Here is a 15,000-nt window from a genome sequence, read left to right on the forward strand (position 1 = left end):
TTTTTTATTTTAGTGGTGATATGAAGAGGAATGGTGGTGATAACGAGGAGGTGGAGGAAGAAGAAGAAGAAAAGGAGGAGGAGAAGGAGGAGAGTAAGAAAAGAAGAGAAACCAAAAGAAGAAGGAAAAGAAAAGAAAGAAGAAGAAAGAAAGAAGAGGAAAAGGAAGGATGAAAGAAGAAGAAAGAGAAAAAAAAGAAAGCGAGAAAAAATAGATATATAAAACTAATTCTCTCTCTCTCTCTCTCTCTCTCTCTCTCTCTCTCTCTCTCTCTCTCTCTCTCTCTCTCTCTCTCTCTCTCTCTCTCTCTCTCTCTCTCTCTCTCACCAGGACACGGGCGGGGGCGGCCAGCATGTTCTGGGTGAAGACAGCCAGCGCGGTGAAGAAAGCCATGAACACTGTCCCGGTCACGAAGTCCCTCCAGTCGGTCCACAAGCCGAACCACGTGCCCAGGGTCACCACCACCAGCAGCTGAGGTCACAAGGTCAGCAGAGGTCAAGGTGGGTGAGGTCAAATGAAGTTAGGTTAAGATTTACCTATTTATTTTATTTATTATTTTTTATTTAGTTTAATTTTTATTTAGTTAGGTTAGGTTAGGTTGGGTTGGGTTGGGTTGGGTTAGCATTCAGGATAGTGGTGAATGATTGAGAGTACTGGTTAACTCCTGCATTAGAGAGGTGGACAGAATAGTGGTGAATGATTGAGAGTACTGGTTAACTCTTGCATTAGGGAGTTGGACAGAATAGGGATGAGAGGAAGAAGAAAGCCTTGTGCAGCGAAGGTACGGGAGGAGGGGAGGCAATCAGTTAGCAAGATCAGTAGAGCAGTTAGCATGAAAATAGCGATAAAAGATAGAAAGAGATGCAACATTCCGGCGGTGAGAAAGAGGCTGAAGACAGTCAGTCAGAGGAGGGGAGTTGATGAGACGAAAAGCTTTTGATTCCACCCTATCTAATAAAACTGTGTGAGTGGAATTCCCCCCTCCCCCCAAAAAAAAAAAACATGCGAAGAGTACTCCAGACAAGGACAGATAAGGCCCTTGTACAGAGTTAGCACTAATGTGAGAATAGCTTTAAATTATCATAAGAAAAACTAAATAAATAAAAGAAAACATGCAAACTTAGCTAAATATATGTAAAATAAAAAGAAAATACAATAACATACATTTTAAACACTTATGAACACTGAAAACTTAAAAAAAAATAAAGTATCGTATCACGCCATCGTACAATCTTCCCTATTGTCGTACTCAAAATGGCGCTTCCTTATTTCGCAAAGTATTGATGTAGTTTAGTTGAAATAGAAAAAGAAAACTAATAAATAAATAAGTAAATAAATATAACATACATTTTTAACACTACAAATACTGGAAAACTGAAAAAAAAACGTATCGTATCACACCATCGTACAATTTTCCCATATTATCGTACCCAAAATGGCGCGTTTTATTCCCCTGTGCTTTTGGTGTAAGAAGTGAAACAAATCCAGAATCATCGACGTCTGTGTACATTCCAGCGCCTTCTAGTGAGTGGATTCGGATTCCTTATACATTCGGCAACCTTTTGGTGTATAATAGTGAAGGTTAGTGGTGCTGGTGGTGACGGAAATAGTGAAAATAAAAGAGATTTACGTTGTGATGGTTGACGTGTTGGCCTGACAGGAAGGACGGATGGAGCGGCCTGCGAAATGGTGATGTGTTGTTGTTGTTGTTGTAGGAACACCACTATTAATAGTGGTGTTCCTCAGGGTTCTGTCCTGTCACCCACTCTCTTTCTATTATTCATTAATGACCTTCTTAACCAAACTTCTTGCCCTATCCACTCCTACGCTGATGACACCACCCTACATCTTTCCACGTTCTTTCAGAGACGTCCAACCCTTCAGGAAATCAACAGATCACGCGGGGACGCCACGGAACGCCTGACTTCCGATCTTTCTAAAATTTCCGATTGGGGCAGAGAAAATCTAGTAGTTTTCAATGCCTCAAAAACTCAATTCCTCCATCTATCAACTCGACACAACCTTCCAGACAACTATCCCTCTTCTTCAATGACACTCAACTGTCTCCTCTTCCACAATGAATATCCTCGGTCTGTCCTTTGCTCATAATCTTAACTGGAAACTTCACATCTCATCTCTTGCTAAAACAGCTTCTATGAAGTTAGGTGTTCTGAGGCGTCTCCGACAGTTTTTCTCGCCCTCCAACTGCTTACTCTGTATAAGGGCCTTATCCGTCCCTGTATGGAGTACTCTTCGCATGTTTGGGGGTTCCAGTCACACAGCTTTGCTTGATAGGGTGGAATCGAAAGCTCTTCGTCTCATCAACTCCCTCCTCTGACTAACTGTCTTCAGTCTCTTTCTCACCGCCGAAATGTTGCATCCCTTTCTATATTTTATCGCTATTTTCATGGTAACTGTTCTACTGATCTTGCTAACTGCATGCCTCCCTCCTCCTGCGGCCACGCTGCACAAGGCTTTCTTCTTCCTCTCATCCCTATTCTGTCCAACTCCCTACTGCAAGAGTTAACCAGTACGCTCAATCATTCATCCCTTTCACTGGTAAACTCTGGAACTCCCTCCCTGCATCTGTATTTACAAATTCCTACAACTTGTCTTCTTTTAAGAGGGAGGTATCGAGGCATTTGCTCCCCTAATTCTGGCTGACGGTTTTGCCACTTTTTGTACTCTTTGGGGAGCCAGCGCTCAAGTGGCCTTTTTTTTCTTCTTCCCTTGGCTGGCCCTCTTCCCTACGTAAAAAAAAAAAAAAGTGGTGGTGGTGATTCGAAACAGTTGTGAAGCCTCGTTGTTTTGAAGCGGTTCGAAATACGACAGAGAGAGAGAGAGAGAGAGAGAGAATTTTTTAACTATTATAACTGTGTTGTCGACTACTACTACTACTACTACTACTACTACTACTACTACTACTACTACTACTACTACTACTACTACTACCACCACCACCACCACCACCACCACCACCACCACCACCACCACTACTACTACTACTACTACTACTACTACTACTACTACTACTACTACTACTACTACTACTAGGACATCACCGCCGTGGTCGTAACTGTAGATTCTTAAGCTGGCTATCTTATCTGCCCTCAAGATAACACTCAGACCCACGTGAGAGAGAGAGAGAGAGAGAGAGAGAGAGAGAGAGAGAGAGAGAGAGAGGGGGGGATTCACGTGGTAATAAAGTGATGCAAGAGTGGTGGTGGTGGTGATGGTGGTGGTGGTGGGTGGTGGTGATTGTGGTGGTGGTGGTGGTAGAGAATTTATAAGAGAAACAAATAAATAGACTAAATTTGAAAGAATAGTAAAGAATAGTAATTAAATCAGAGAGAGAGAGAGAGAGAGAGAGAGAGAGAGAGAGAACCCACTGCCCCCAATTAAAGTTATCTTACAAGTCCATTTAAACAATTTCTTAGATAAATAATTCTCTCTCTCTCTCTCTCTCTCTCTCTCTCTCTCTCTCTCTCTCCCACCCCACCCCCCTTAATTATTCCCCAACTTTCTCAATAATTAAAAACAAAATAAAGAAAAAAGAAAAAAAAATCCAGGAATAAATGGAAAAAAATAAACCAAAATAACGAAAACAAAAGAAAATTAACTAAAGCGTTTTGAAAATAGAACACTCATTGAGAAAAACGGGATCAAAGAAAACGGAGGACCTTTATGGAAGACTACACTAAAATGGAGAACTTTGATATATTTCGTGTTTTTTTGTGTTTTGTTTACCATTTGTGAGAGTTTGATGAAGCCACGCGGGCTGAGCAGGTACTCCATCATCGCCATCTTGAGTAGGCCGTGTGGGTAGGCTTAAGTAGGCTGTGGGTAGGCTGGTCACACTGGAAAATTGATGTGAAAATCGTGTTATTACTACTACTACTACTACTATGGAATATATTAAAAAAAAAACACAATTACAAGAAGAAGAAGAAGAGGAAAAACAAATTAATAAATAAATAAATAAACATATATATGAAGGCTAAATGGGAACATATCTCCGTTTCCCCTCATCACAACGTTAGCAGCGAGTTAGGAATGAACATTGTTAGGCCTATGGTAATTTAAGGCCTGCTCTCTCACCACGACAATTTTACAAGGCCACAGACATGACTAGCAGGGTTTCCAAGAGTTTCTCCTGTTAATAGTGCAGAAATGTTGTTAATCTGCCACTAGAACCTTAAAACAGGCTTAAAAACCAGTATTATTTCAACTAGAGCCTTTTAAAGAGTGTTTCTCCTGTTAATAGTGCAGAAATGTTGTTAATCTGCCTCTAGAACCTTAAAACACCCTTAAAAATCCGTGTCACTTCAACTAGAGCCTTTTAAAGAGTGTTTCTCCTGTTAATAGTGCAGAAATGTTGTTAATCTGCCTCTAGAACCTTAAAAACACCCTTAAAACCCCTTGTCACTTCAATTAGAGCCTTTTAAAGAGTGTTTCTCCTGTTAATAGTGCAGAAATGTTGTTAATCTGCCACTAGAACCTTTAAAACACCCTTAAAACCCGTGTCACTTCAACTAGAGCCTTTTAAAGAGTGTTTCTCCTGTTAATAGTGCAGAAATGTTGTTAATCTGCCTCTAGAACCTTTAAAACACCCTTAAAACCCCTTGTCACTTCAACTAGAGCCTTTTAAAGAGTGTTTCTCCTGTTAATAGTGCAGAAATGTTGTTAATCTGCCCACTAGAACCTTTAAAAACCCGTGTCACTTCAACTAGAGCCTTTTAAAGAGTGTTTCTCCTGTTAATAGTGCAGAAATGTTGTTAATCTGCCACTAGAACCTTAAAACAGCCTTAAAAACCAGTATTATTTCAACTAGAGCCTTTAAAAGTGTTTCTCCTGTTTATAGTGCAGAAATGTTGTTAATCTGCCTCTAGAACCTTTAAAACACCCTTAAAAACCCGTGTCACTTCAACTAGAGCCTTTTAAAGAGTGTTTCTCCTGTTAATAGTGCAGAAATGTTGTTAATCTGCCACTAGAACCTTAAAAACACCCTTAAAAACCCGTGTCACTTTAACTAGAGCCTTTTAGATATCCTTCCCTATTTCCTTCCTTCCTTCAAAACTCAAATTTTCTTCCTTCCTTCCCTCCTTCCTATTCTTCTTTCTTTCTTTCCTTTCTTCCTCAATTTCAATCTTTTTTCTTTCCTTCCTTCGTAGTTCAAATCTCCTTCTCTTCCTCCTTCCCTTTTTATACCCTTCTCCTTCTCTCCTTTCCTTCCTTCCTTCCTTCTTTCTTTCATTTATTCCTTCCTTCCTTCATTCCTTCATTCCATCCTTCCTTCCTCTCTTCCTTCCCTCTTCCCTCCCTCCCTCCTCCTTCCCTCCTTTTCTTACCTTTCACGATGACTGCAGTGAGTGAGTGAGTGAGTGAGTGAGTGAGAGAGAAACGACAACCACCACCACTACCACTGCCACCACCACCACCACCACGACTGACTGATTGACTGACAGACTGACTGACTGACTGGCTGACTGAACTGGAGGGAAGCGAAGCGAAGCCGGAATCTCTATCTCTTATCTCTCCTTATCTCTCTCTCTCTCTCTCTCTCTCTCTCTCTGCCAATCAGATACTTTCCTCCTCCACTTTCCTCCACATCCACCTCCCCCCTCACCCCCCTTCCTTCCCCTCACCCACACCCCTCCTCTCTCCCACACATCCCACACATGGCTGATAAGAAGTAGTGGGAGAAGTCGTGGGGGGTGAGGTGGGGGGAGGGGGTCTTGTCTCCTTATCTCTCTCTCTCTCTCTCTCACACACACACACACACACACACACACACACACACACACACACACACACACACACACACACACACACACACACACACACACACACACATGAATGGCTATGATAAGAACGGCGGCCATGGAGAGAGAGAGAGAGAGAGAGAGAAATGTACTCTGCATATTTACATTCTCTCTCTCTCTCTCTCTCTCTCTCTCTCTCTCTCTCTCTCTCTCTCTCTCTGGGTACAAAATGAAACAATATATTCAAATTTCTTTTATTTTTTGTATATTTTGGGTGAAAAAGTCAAAAAAAGATGAAAAGGAGAGAAAATGTGTGTGTGTGTGTGTGTGTGTGTGTGTGTGTGTGTGTGTGTGTGTGGAGGCGTGCGTGCGTGCGTGCGTGCAGGCGTGTGCTGGTACAGAGGAGTGCTTATACTATTACAAACAAACAAACAAAACAAACAGCCAAAAAGTCTATACATATGGCTCAGACAGACAAACAGACAGACAGACAGACAGACAGGCAAACAGACAGACAGACAGACAACCTTTTTCCCGTAACGCACAAACGGACGAACAAAAGCACCGATTTCAGCATAGTAAACAAGTAAACAAGTTAACAAATAAACAAACAAACAAACAAAGTAAACAATAGCATAAAAAAAGCGTATATTTGTTTTTTTTTATTTATATTTTTATTTATTTATTTTTTTTTTTTCGTTTTCTTTCTTTATTTTATTTATTATTTTTTTTATTGTTAGTGGACTAGATATACATACATACATACATACACACACATACATACATACATACATACATAGCAGCAGTGTGGGTAATGGAAGTATGTACACACACACACACACACACACACACACACACACACACACACACACACACACACACACACACACACACACACACATTTACATGTGCTCTGTGTGTGTGTGTGTGTGTGTGTGTGTGTGTGTGTGTGTGTGTGTGTGTGTGTGTGCTGTAAAGTTTCTCTCTCTCTCTCTCTCTCTCTCTCTCTCTCTCTCTCTCTCTCTCTCTCTCTCTCTCTCTCTCTCTCTCTCTCTCTCTCTCTCTCTCTCTCTCTCTCTCTCTCTCTCTCTCACACACACACACACACACACACACACACACACACACACACACACACACACACACACACACACACACACAGCTTGGCACTTCTGATCTTATGGCACTTTCTTTCTACTACTACTACTACTACTACTACTACTACTACTACTACTACTACTACTACTACTACTACTACTACTACTTTTCCACTAGTCTATCTACCTCCATAAAATCAGTAATCTATTCTGTTTTTTTAATCCTATCATCACCATCATCATCATCATCATCATCATCATCATCATCAAATCTATTATTATTTCTTTCTTTATTTTCTTCTCTCTTTCTTTCTTCTTTCTCTAATTATCTTTTCTCTCTTTTTCCATTTTGTATTTTCATTTATTTATTTTTTTAATCTGTCTATAGAGAGAGAGAGAGAGAGAGAGAGAGAGAGAGAGAGAGAGAGAGAGAGAGAGAGAGATGCAGTTGTATATATTAACTTGTAATGCACAAATAAACGTGTGTGTGTGTGTGTGTGTGTGTGTGTGTGTGTGTGTGTGTGTGTGTGTGTGTGTGTGTGTGTGTACCAAAAACCTACACAAATTATTATATTACTTCAATAAACAAGAAACTTTTATTTTTATTTTTGTTTCACCTTTATTTATTTATTTATTTATTTATTTATTTATTTATTTATTTATTTATTATGTTTTTCACTAATAATTATTGTCATTTGTATTCTCTCTCTCTCTCTCTCTCTCTCTCTCTCTCTCTCTCTCTCTCTCTCTCTCTCTCTCTCTCTCTCTCTCTCTCTCTCTCTCTCTCATTCATTCATTTGGCACATGGTTCCTATCTCATTTTTCTTATTCTTTTGTGAGAGAGAGAGAGAGAGAGAGAGAGAGAGAGAGAGAGAGAGAGAGAGAAAGGAGTGTGTTTCTGGTACAATATAATCTATTTCTTATTTTTTCCCTCCTCCTCCTCCTCTTCCTCCTCCTTTTCTCCTTCAGGTATTTCTTTCCTTTCTCTCTTCCTCTTCCTCCTCCTTCTTCTCCTCCTCTTCCTTTTCCTCTTCCTTCATTCACTATTCATTCATCTTCCTAATTCCTTCACTTCTTTCATTTCCCTTCCTTCCTTCCTTCCTTCCTTCCTTCCTTCCTTCCTTCCTTCCTTCTTCTGCTACTTCTTCAGGCTAAATTCATACATATGCCCTTAATTGTCCTCCTCCTTCTCCTCCTCCTCTTCCTCCTCTTCCTCCTCCTCCTCCTCCTTCTCCTCCTCCTCCTTCATTCACTTTTAAAATCATTTCTTTTTTCAATTTTTTCCTTATTTTCTCGTCATTTCCTTCTTCAGCCCCTCCGTCAGGTATTCCTTAATCTTCATTCTTTTCCTCCTCCTCCTTCTTCTCCTTCATTTTTTTCTCAATTTTTTCATTTTTTCTATTTTTTTTCTCTCCTTTCATCATCTCCCTCCTTCAGCCACTCCGTCAGGCACTAAAAATAGATAGGTATCGTTAATTTTCCTTCTTTTCCTTCTTTTTCTCCTTCATTCGCTTTAAAATCACTTCCTTCATTTTTCTATTTTTTTTCCTTCTTTTCTCTTCACCTTCCTTCGTCTGCCCTCCGTCAGGCATTATAGGTTCATTCAGATGTCCTTATGTATTTTCTCCTTCTTTTTCTCCTTCATTCACTTTAAAATCACTATTCCTTCTTTTTTTCTATTTTTTTTCTCTCTTCTCTTCACCTTCCCTCCTTCATCCCCTTCGTCAGGCACTAATGACACATAGATGTTTAAAATCCTCCTCCTTCTCCTCCTCCTCCTCTTCCTTCATTCACTTTAAAACTACTGTCCCTTAATTTTTTTTTCTATTTTTTTCTCTTCTTCTCTTCACCTCCCTCCGTCAGCCCCTCCGTCAGGCATTATAGGTTCATTTAAACATCCTTACGTATTCTCCTTCTTCTTCTTCTCCTCCTCCTCTTCCTTCATTCACTTTAAAATCACAGTTCTCATTTTTTTTTTTTTTCAATTTTTCTCTTCTGTTCACCTCCCTCCGTCAGCCCCCCCGTCAGGCACTAAAGACACATAGATATAATTTCAAATCCTCCTTCTTCTCCTCCTCCTCCTCTTCCTTCTTTCACTTTAAAAACATTGTTCCTTAATTTTTTTCCAATTTTTCTCTTCTCCTGTTCACCTCCCTCCGTCAGCCCCTCCGTCAGGTTAACGTTATAGACTCATGCAGATGTCATGCACACTACTGTAGATCTCTGGGAAGTGAGGCCTATTATCTGGGTCATACTGCCAACACTTTAACATCAGCTGGTACATCGTGTCTGGGGTGTTGAGGGGCGCCTGCATTCTGTAACCTGTGAGGGGAGAGGTGAGGGAAGTGAGGGAGGTTGGGGTGAGAGAAGATGACGGGAGGTGGGGGTGAGTTTGAGATATGGTGTGTCGTGGGGTGAGGGGATAGGTGATGTATATTGAGGGGAAATGAGGGAGGTGAGGTGAGGTGGGGTTCGGGTGAGGGGAGGTGAGGTGTGTTGTGTTGAGGGGTTGTTTTATGATAGCTTTTCCCCTCACTTCCTCCGCTCACTGACACATCTCTACATGACACATTTCCCCTCACTTTTCCCCTCTGACTCATCCATGTATCAACAATTCTTCTTTGTTCAATAACCTTTCCCTCTTTACAAAAATTTCCTGTGTCAATTATTTCCCCTCTTTCCCCTCTGTCAATCATTTCCCCTCTTTTCCCCCTCTGTGTCAATAATTTCCCCTCTTTTTCCCCTCTGTCAATAATTTCCCCTCTTTTTCCCCCTCTCTGACAATCATTTCCTCTCTTTTTCCCCCTCTGACAATCATTTCCCCTCTTTTTTTCCCCTCTGACACATCTAAGCCTGTTTCCCTTACCTGTGTCGATCATTTCCCGTGCCTTGGTGTTGGAGTAACCATGATAGGGCACTTCCCCTGACGAGAATATTTCCCAGCACAGGACGCCGTAACTCCACACGTCACAGAGGGAAGTGTATTTACCTGGCGGAGAGAGAGAGAGAGAGAGAGAGAGAGAGAGAGGTTAATTAGGTGGTGAGAGAGAGAGGGAGGTTAATTAGCGCAGGTAGGAACGAGAGAGACAGGTTAATTAGCTGGTGGGAGCGAGAAAGACAGGTTAACTCCTTCAGTACTGGGACACATTTTTTTTTACCTTGAGATTTGAGTACCATTAGACCATTTTATTGACATTAGCAAGGGTCTATGGAGGTCAGAAGATTAATGGTCCACAGTCTTCACTATTTTAACCCTTCAGTACTGGGACACATTGTTACCTTGAGATTTGAGTACCATTAGACCATTTTATTGACATTAGCAAGGGTCTATGGAGGTCAGAAGATTAATGGTCCACAGTCTTCACTATTTTAACCCCTTCAGTACTGGGACACATTGTTACCTTGAGATTTGAGTACCATTAGACCATTTTATTGACATTAGCAAGGGTCTATGGAGGTCAGAAGATTAATGGTTCACAGTCTTCACCATTTTAACCCCCCCATGAGTTTGTGAAGCTGTATAAAATCACCAAATAGTCACCAGGATGAATATGGAGACTCATGTTTTTAAGGGCATTTTAAGACAGTTTGACATATTTTTAGGCCATTTTAAGACAGTTTGGCTACGATGAGACCATTTTATTGACATCAGCAAGGGTCTATGGAGGTCAGAAGATTAATGGACCACAGTCTTCACCATTTTAACCCCCCATGAGTTTCTGAAGCTGTATAGAATCACCAAATAGTCACCAGAAGGAATATGGAAACGCGTCATGCTACTGAAGTCAATGAAGATTAAGAAAAAAAAAATAAATAAATAAATAAATAAAATAAAAAAGAGAGAAAGTGTGTGAGAGTTAGTAATGGAGGTGGAGTAAGTGGAGGTGGTAAGTGGAGAGCCTTCAATCCACTTACCAAAATTGAGAGCCTCCGGGGCGGTCCACTTAATGGGTATCTGCTTCATTCCGTCACTAACGTAGTATTCCTCCTCCTCCCGAGACATGCCGAAGTCTGAGATTTTGACGCTGTTTCTGTGACCTTGAGAGAGAGAGAGAGAGAGAGAGAGAGAGATGTTATTATTTTTTTTACATATTTGTGAGGGGGAAGAGGTGAAGGAGAAAGAGGATAGATGTCAAAAGTGAGGGGAAATAAGGAGGGATGGAGGGAGGGAGGGAAGGAAGGGTAGGAGGGGTGGGTGGAGGGAGGAGAGAGAGAGAGAGAGAGAGAGAGAGAGAGAGAGAGAGAGAGAGAGAGAGAGAGAGAGAGAGGTTAGTATTTTTTTTTCATATTTGTTTTCTCCTTCATTCATTTCATCTCTCATTCACTTCCTTTTCTCATTTTCTTCCTTCATTTCTTTTTTTTCTCTTAGTTCCTTTTTCCTTACACCCTTCTTTTCTCTCTCTCTCTCTCTCTCTCTCTCTCTCTCTCTCTCTCTCTCTCTCTCTCTCTCTCTCTCTCTCTCTCTCCTCTCCTTCCTTCCTTCCTTCCTTCCTTCCTTCCTTCCTTCCTTCCTTCCTTCCTTCCTTCCTTCCTTCCTTCCTTCCTTCCTTCCTTCCTTCCTCCCTCCCTCCAACCCATCCACCCACCCACCACCCTCCACCCTCCTTATATCCCCTCACTTTTAACATATCCCCTATCTTCCTCACCCCTTCCCTCACCTCCACCCCCTTCACCCACCCCTCCCCCACCACTTACCCACAAGACAGTTCCTGGCAGCCAAGTCTCTATGGATGCAGTTCTTAGATTCAAGGTAAGCCATCCCAGAGGCGGTGTCCAGGCACATCCCCATCATCTGCTTCACTGTCAGCTGTCCCTTGTGGTTCCTGACGAAGCTTAGTAAAGACCCGCCTGCAGAAGGAGAGGGAGGAGGAAGGGATAGGAGGAAGGAAGGGAAAGGGATGGAGAGGGATAGGAGAGAGAGAGAGAGAATACTTTAGTGAACCGTTCTACTTACAAGCATATATAGTGACATATTTTTTCCTTATAAGTTACAGTTAAATTGACTTCACAGGTGTTACGTGACTTACCTGTGTTAATTAATTTCCTCACCTTTGTTTGTAGTGAAAGGGAAAAAAAATGGGAAGTTAGTTGATAATAATGGTTTTTGTGTTTTCCCCTTCAACACCATCAACACCATTATCTTGACTACTATTCACCATTAACATCCATTTCTACACCCATCACCCATTTCCAGCACTCCCATCACCGCACGTTACCCATTTTTTTTATTCAACACCACCACCATCACCACAGCCATCACCACCACACTGTATCTAGCACCAGTATCGCCCATTTTTCTCATCACCCATCACTCACCCATTTACCCATCACCATCACCACTTACCCACATCTATCACCACCATCACAAGCTTTCATCACCCATTATCACCACCACTATCACGTACCAACACCCATTTCCCATTACTCATTCACCCATTCCCTCTCACCCATCCCCCATTTCCCCCATCACTTACCCGGGACCCTATTACCATCATGACCACCCACCATTACCTATTCCCCATCATCTCTTACCCCCATTCACCCATCACCTGTTCTCCCATTACCCATTCCTCTTCACTCACCCAGCACCACATTACCACCACCACCACTACCCATTCCCCTCATTCCCCCCTCCCCCATTAACCCCATGACTCACCTAGCACCCCATTACCACCACCACCACCACCCATTCCCCATTCCCCCATAACTCAACACCACATTACCCATTCCATCCTCTACCCATTCCCCTCATTCCCCCATTCCCCCATTATTCAACCAGCACCCATTACCACTACCACCACTACCCATTCCACCACCCATTCCCCATTCCCAATAGCCGCCACCACCACCACCACCACCCACTCCCCATTCCCCCATAACTCAACACCACATTACCACCACCACCACTACCCATTCCATCCTCTACCCATTCCCCTCATATCCCCTCCTTCACCCATTTCCCCATTCCCCCATAAACCCAGCACCACACCACCACATTACCACCAACACCACTACGCATTCCACCCACTACCCTTCCCTTCAATCCCCCCCCTTCACCCATTCCCCCATGACTCACCCGGCACCAGCTCCATGACGATCATAATGGGTTGTTTCTGAACGCATATACCAATGAACCTCACGATATTGGGGTGGTCATATTGTTTCAAGATACGCCCCTCCTGTAGGAATTTCTTCTTCTGTTCGTCTGGCAGGGTGACGCGGCAGGTCTTCACAGCCACCTCCAGCCCTGAGTCCCTTAGCCGCGCCTTGTACACGTCGCCGAAGTTACCCTGCCGAGGATTCACTGGTTATTGATTGTTTTTATTTATTTATTTTTTTTATTGTTTTTTTTTTTTTTTTTAAGTTATTCTAATTGTTTTTATTGTTGTTGTTGTTGTTGTTTTAGTTAGCTATACGTTGTTTTTGTTTTTCTTTTCTTCTTCTCTCTCTACTTTATTTTCATTCTTTTTTTTTTTAAGTTATCCCAGTTTGTTTTCATTCTTCTTGTTCTTTTCTTTTCTTTTTTATTTTTTAGTTATCCAAGTTATTGTTGTTTGAATTTGTTTATTTTTTATTATTTTGTTTTAATTACCATGCTGAAAATTGATTGATTATATATTTTTTTTTGTAAAGCACACACACACACACACACACACACACACACACACACACACACACACACACACACACACACACACACACACACACACACACACTTGAATCACTCACTAGTATTTATTACACCCTCTGTTGTGCCCACCTCACCTCCTGCGTAGCAATCTGGGCGTGTTCTTGGCAGTCTTTCATTAAGAAAATAACTATTGCTCAAAATAAAATATTTAGATGTCTTTTCATTTGAATAGGTTTGAATCAACACGCAACATATATAATGAACAAAATTTTCTTACTTTTTCAAATATTATTATTATTATTATTATTATTATTATTATTATTATTATTATTATTATTATTATTATCATCATCATTATTATTGTTATCGTCATTATGAATACTATTATTGTAATTATATATTATTGTATTATTATTATTATTATTATTATTATTATTATTATTATTATTATTTATAGTGATGGTAATGGTAGTAATGGTATTACTATTATTACTATTATTATTTTCATTATTATTATTATCATTGATCATTTTTTAATTTGCAGTATGTTTATTGTGATTTGCTTAGCTTTGTTGGTGTCATTATTACATATGGTTGTTATTATTACTATTCTAATTACCTAAATCATTCTTTAGGCAATTTACCTAAAATATTGCCAATTGGTGTTGGTGTAAACAATAATCATAGTTATGTACAGAAATGTCACTGTCGGGAAGCTTCGCCTTGATAGTCTCTTGACATTTTTTTTTTTTTTTTTTTTTGGTAAATATGTCTTTCTCAAATGTACTTATTAACTAATGGGCAATAAACCTTTACTTACTTACTTACTTACTTACACACACACACACACACACACACAGACACACAGACACCTACCCTTCCTATCTTCTCCCTGAGCTCCACATCATCGTTATTAAGTTCCCATCGCTCCCTGAAGATGGGTGTGCGCAGGATGGCCCCAGACTTGTTGGTGACGGGCAGCCCACACTGGTGCTGGTATAGGATCAGCTCCTGTATGGTGGGGAACGCCGGCCCCTCGAACCTATAGTGACCCTGGGGGAGGAGAAGGGGGGGGGTGTCAGGTCATTGGTGGTGGTGATGGTTGTGGTATGGTGATGAAGGGTAGGAAGGCAAGACAGTTAACCTCAACCCACTCTAACCCACTGTAACCTATCCTAACCCACTCAAACCCACACCAACACACTGTAAATCATTTTATCCTTTTTCTTTCTTTCTGTAACCCACTTTAATCCACCTCAAGTCACACCAACCCACCCAAACCCACTGTACCCACACCAAACCCACTCAAACACACTCAAACTCACCCAAACCCACTCAAACCCACTGTACCCACACCAAACCCACTGTACCCACACCAAACCCTCTCAAACCCACCCAAACCCACCCAAACACACTCAAACCCACTGAAACACACCCAAACCCACTCAAACACACCCAAACCCACTTCAAACCCACTGTACCCCTCACCAAACCCACTCAAACACACTCA

At 41.3% G+C, this 15,000-nt stretch overlaps 2 protein-coding genes and 2 long non-coding RNA genes across 8 annotated transcripts in view; 1 reads left to right on the top strand and 3 right to left on the bottom strand.

Moving 5' to 3' along the window:
- LOC123517478 overlaps window positions 1-5,462 on the bottom strand; it is a 5,901-nt gene extending 439 nt beyond the window's left edge. Inside the window, exons 1-3 of the mRNA XM_045277570.1 lie at window positions 5,349-5,462; window positions 3,748-3,857; window positions 328-471 (exon numbers count right to left, since the gene is read on the bottom strand). Of these exons, the coding sequence (XP_045133505.1) occupies window positions 328-471; window positions 3,748-3,804 (201 nt within the window). The 5' untranslated portion in view covers window positions 3,805-3,857; window positions 5,349-5,462. The remainder of the gene's footprint in view (window positions 1-327; window positions 472-3,747; window positions 3,858-5,348) is intronic.
- LOC123517490 overlaps window positions 1-7,580 on the bottom strand; it is an 11,495-nt gene extending 3,915 nt beyond the window's left edge. Inside the window, exon 1 of the long non-coding RNA XR_006678477.1 lies at window positions 7,341-7,580. This is a non-coding gene — a long non-coding RNA (uncharacterized LOC123517490). The remainder of the gene's footprint in view (window positions 1-7,340) is intronic.
- Window positions 7,249-15,000, top strand: part of LOC123517486 — an 18,367-nt gene continuing 10,615 nt past the window's right edge. Inside the window, exon 1 of the long non-coding RNA XR_006678476.1 lies at window positions 7,249-7,404. This is a non-coding gene — a long non-coding RNA (uncharacterized LOC123517486). The remainder of the gene's footprint in view (window positions 7,405-15,000) is intronic.
- Window positions 8,201-15,000, bottom strand: part of LOC123517437 (tyrosine-protein kinase Fer-like) — a 34,394-nt gene continuing 27,594 nt past the window's right edge. For all 5 annotated transcript variants that reach the window (XM_045277509.1, XM_045277519.1, XM_045277494.1 and 2 more), the window contains 6 exons: window positions 14,367-14,543; window positions 12,936-13,149; window positions 11,555-11,707; window positions 10,775-10,897; window positions 9,726-9,848; window positions 8,201-9,181 (listed from right to left, as the gene is read on the bottom strand). In XM_045277509.1, the coding sequence (XP_045133444.1) occupies window positions 9,042-9,181; window positions 9,726-9,848; window positions 10,775-10,897; window positions 11,555-11,707; window positions 12,936-13,149; window positions 14,367-14,543 (930 nt within the window). In that variant the 3' untranslated portion in view covers window positions 8,201-9,041. The remainder of the gene's footprint in view (window positions 9,182-9,725; window positions 9,849-10,774; window positions 10,898-11,554; window positions 11,708-12,935; window positions 13,150-14,366; window positions 14,544-15,000) is intronic.

Source organism: Portunus trituberculatus, chromosome 6 (genome assembly GCF_017591435.1).
Source record: "Portunus trituberculatus isolate SZX2019 chromosome 6, ASM1759143v1, whole genome shotgun sequence".
NCBI classification, from domain to species: Eukaryota; Metazoa; Arthropoda; class Malacostraca; order Decapoda; family Portunidae; genus Portunus; species Portunus trituberculatus.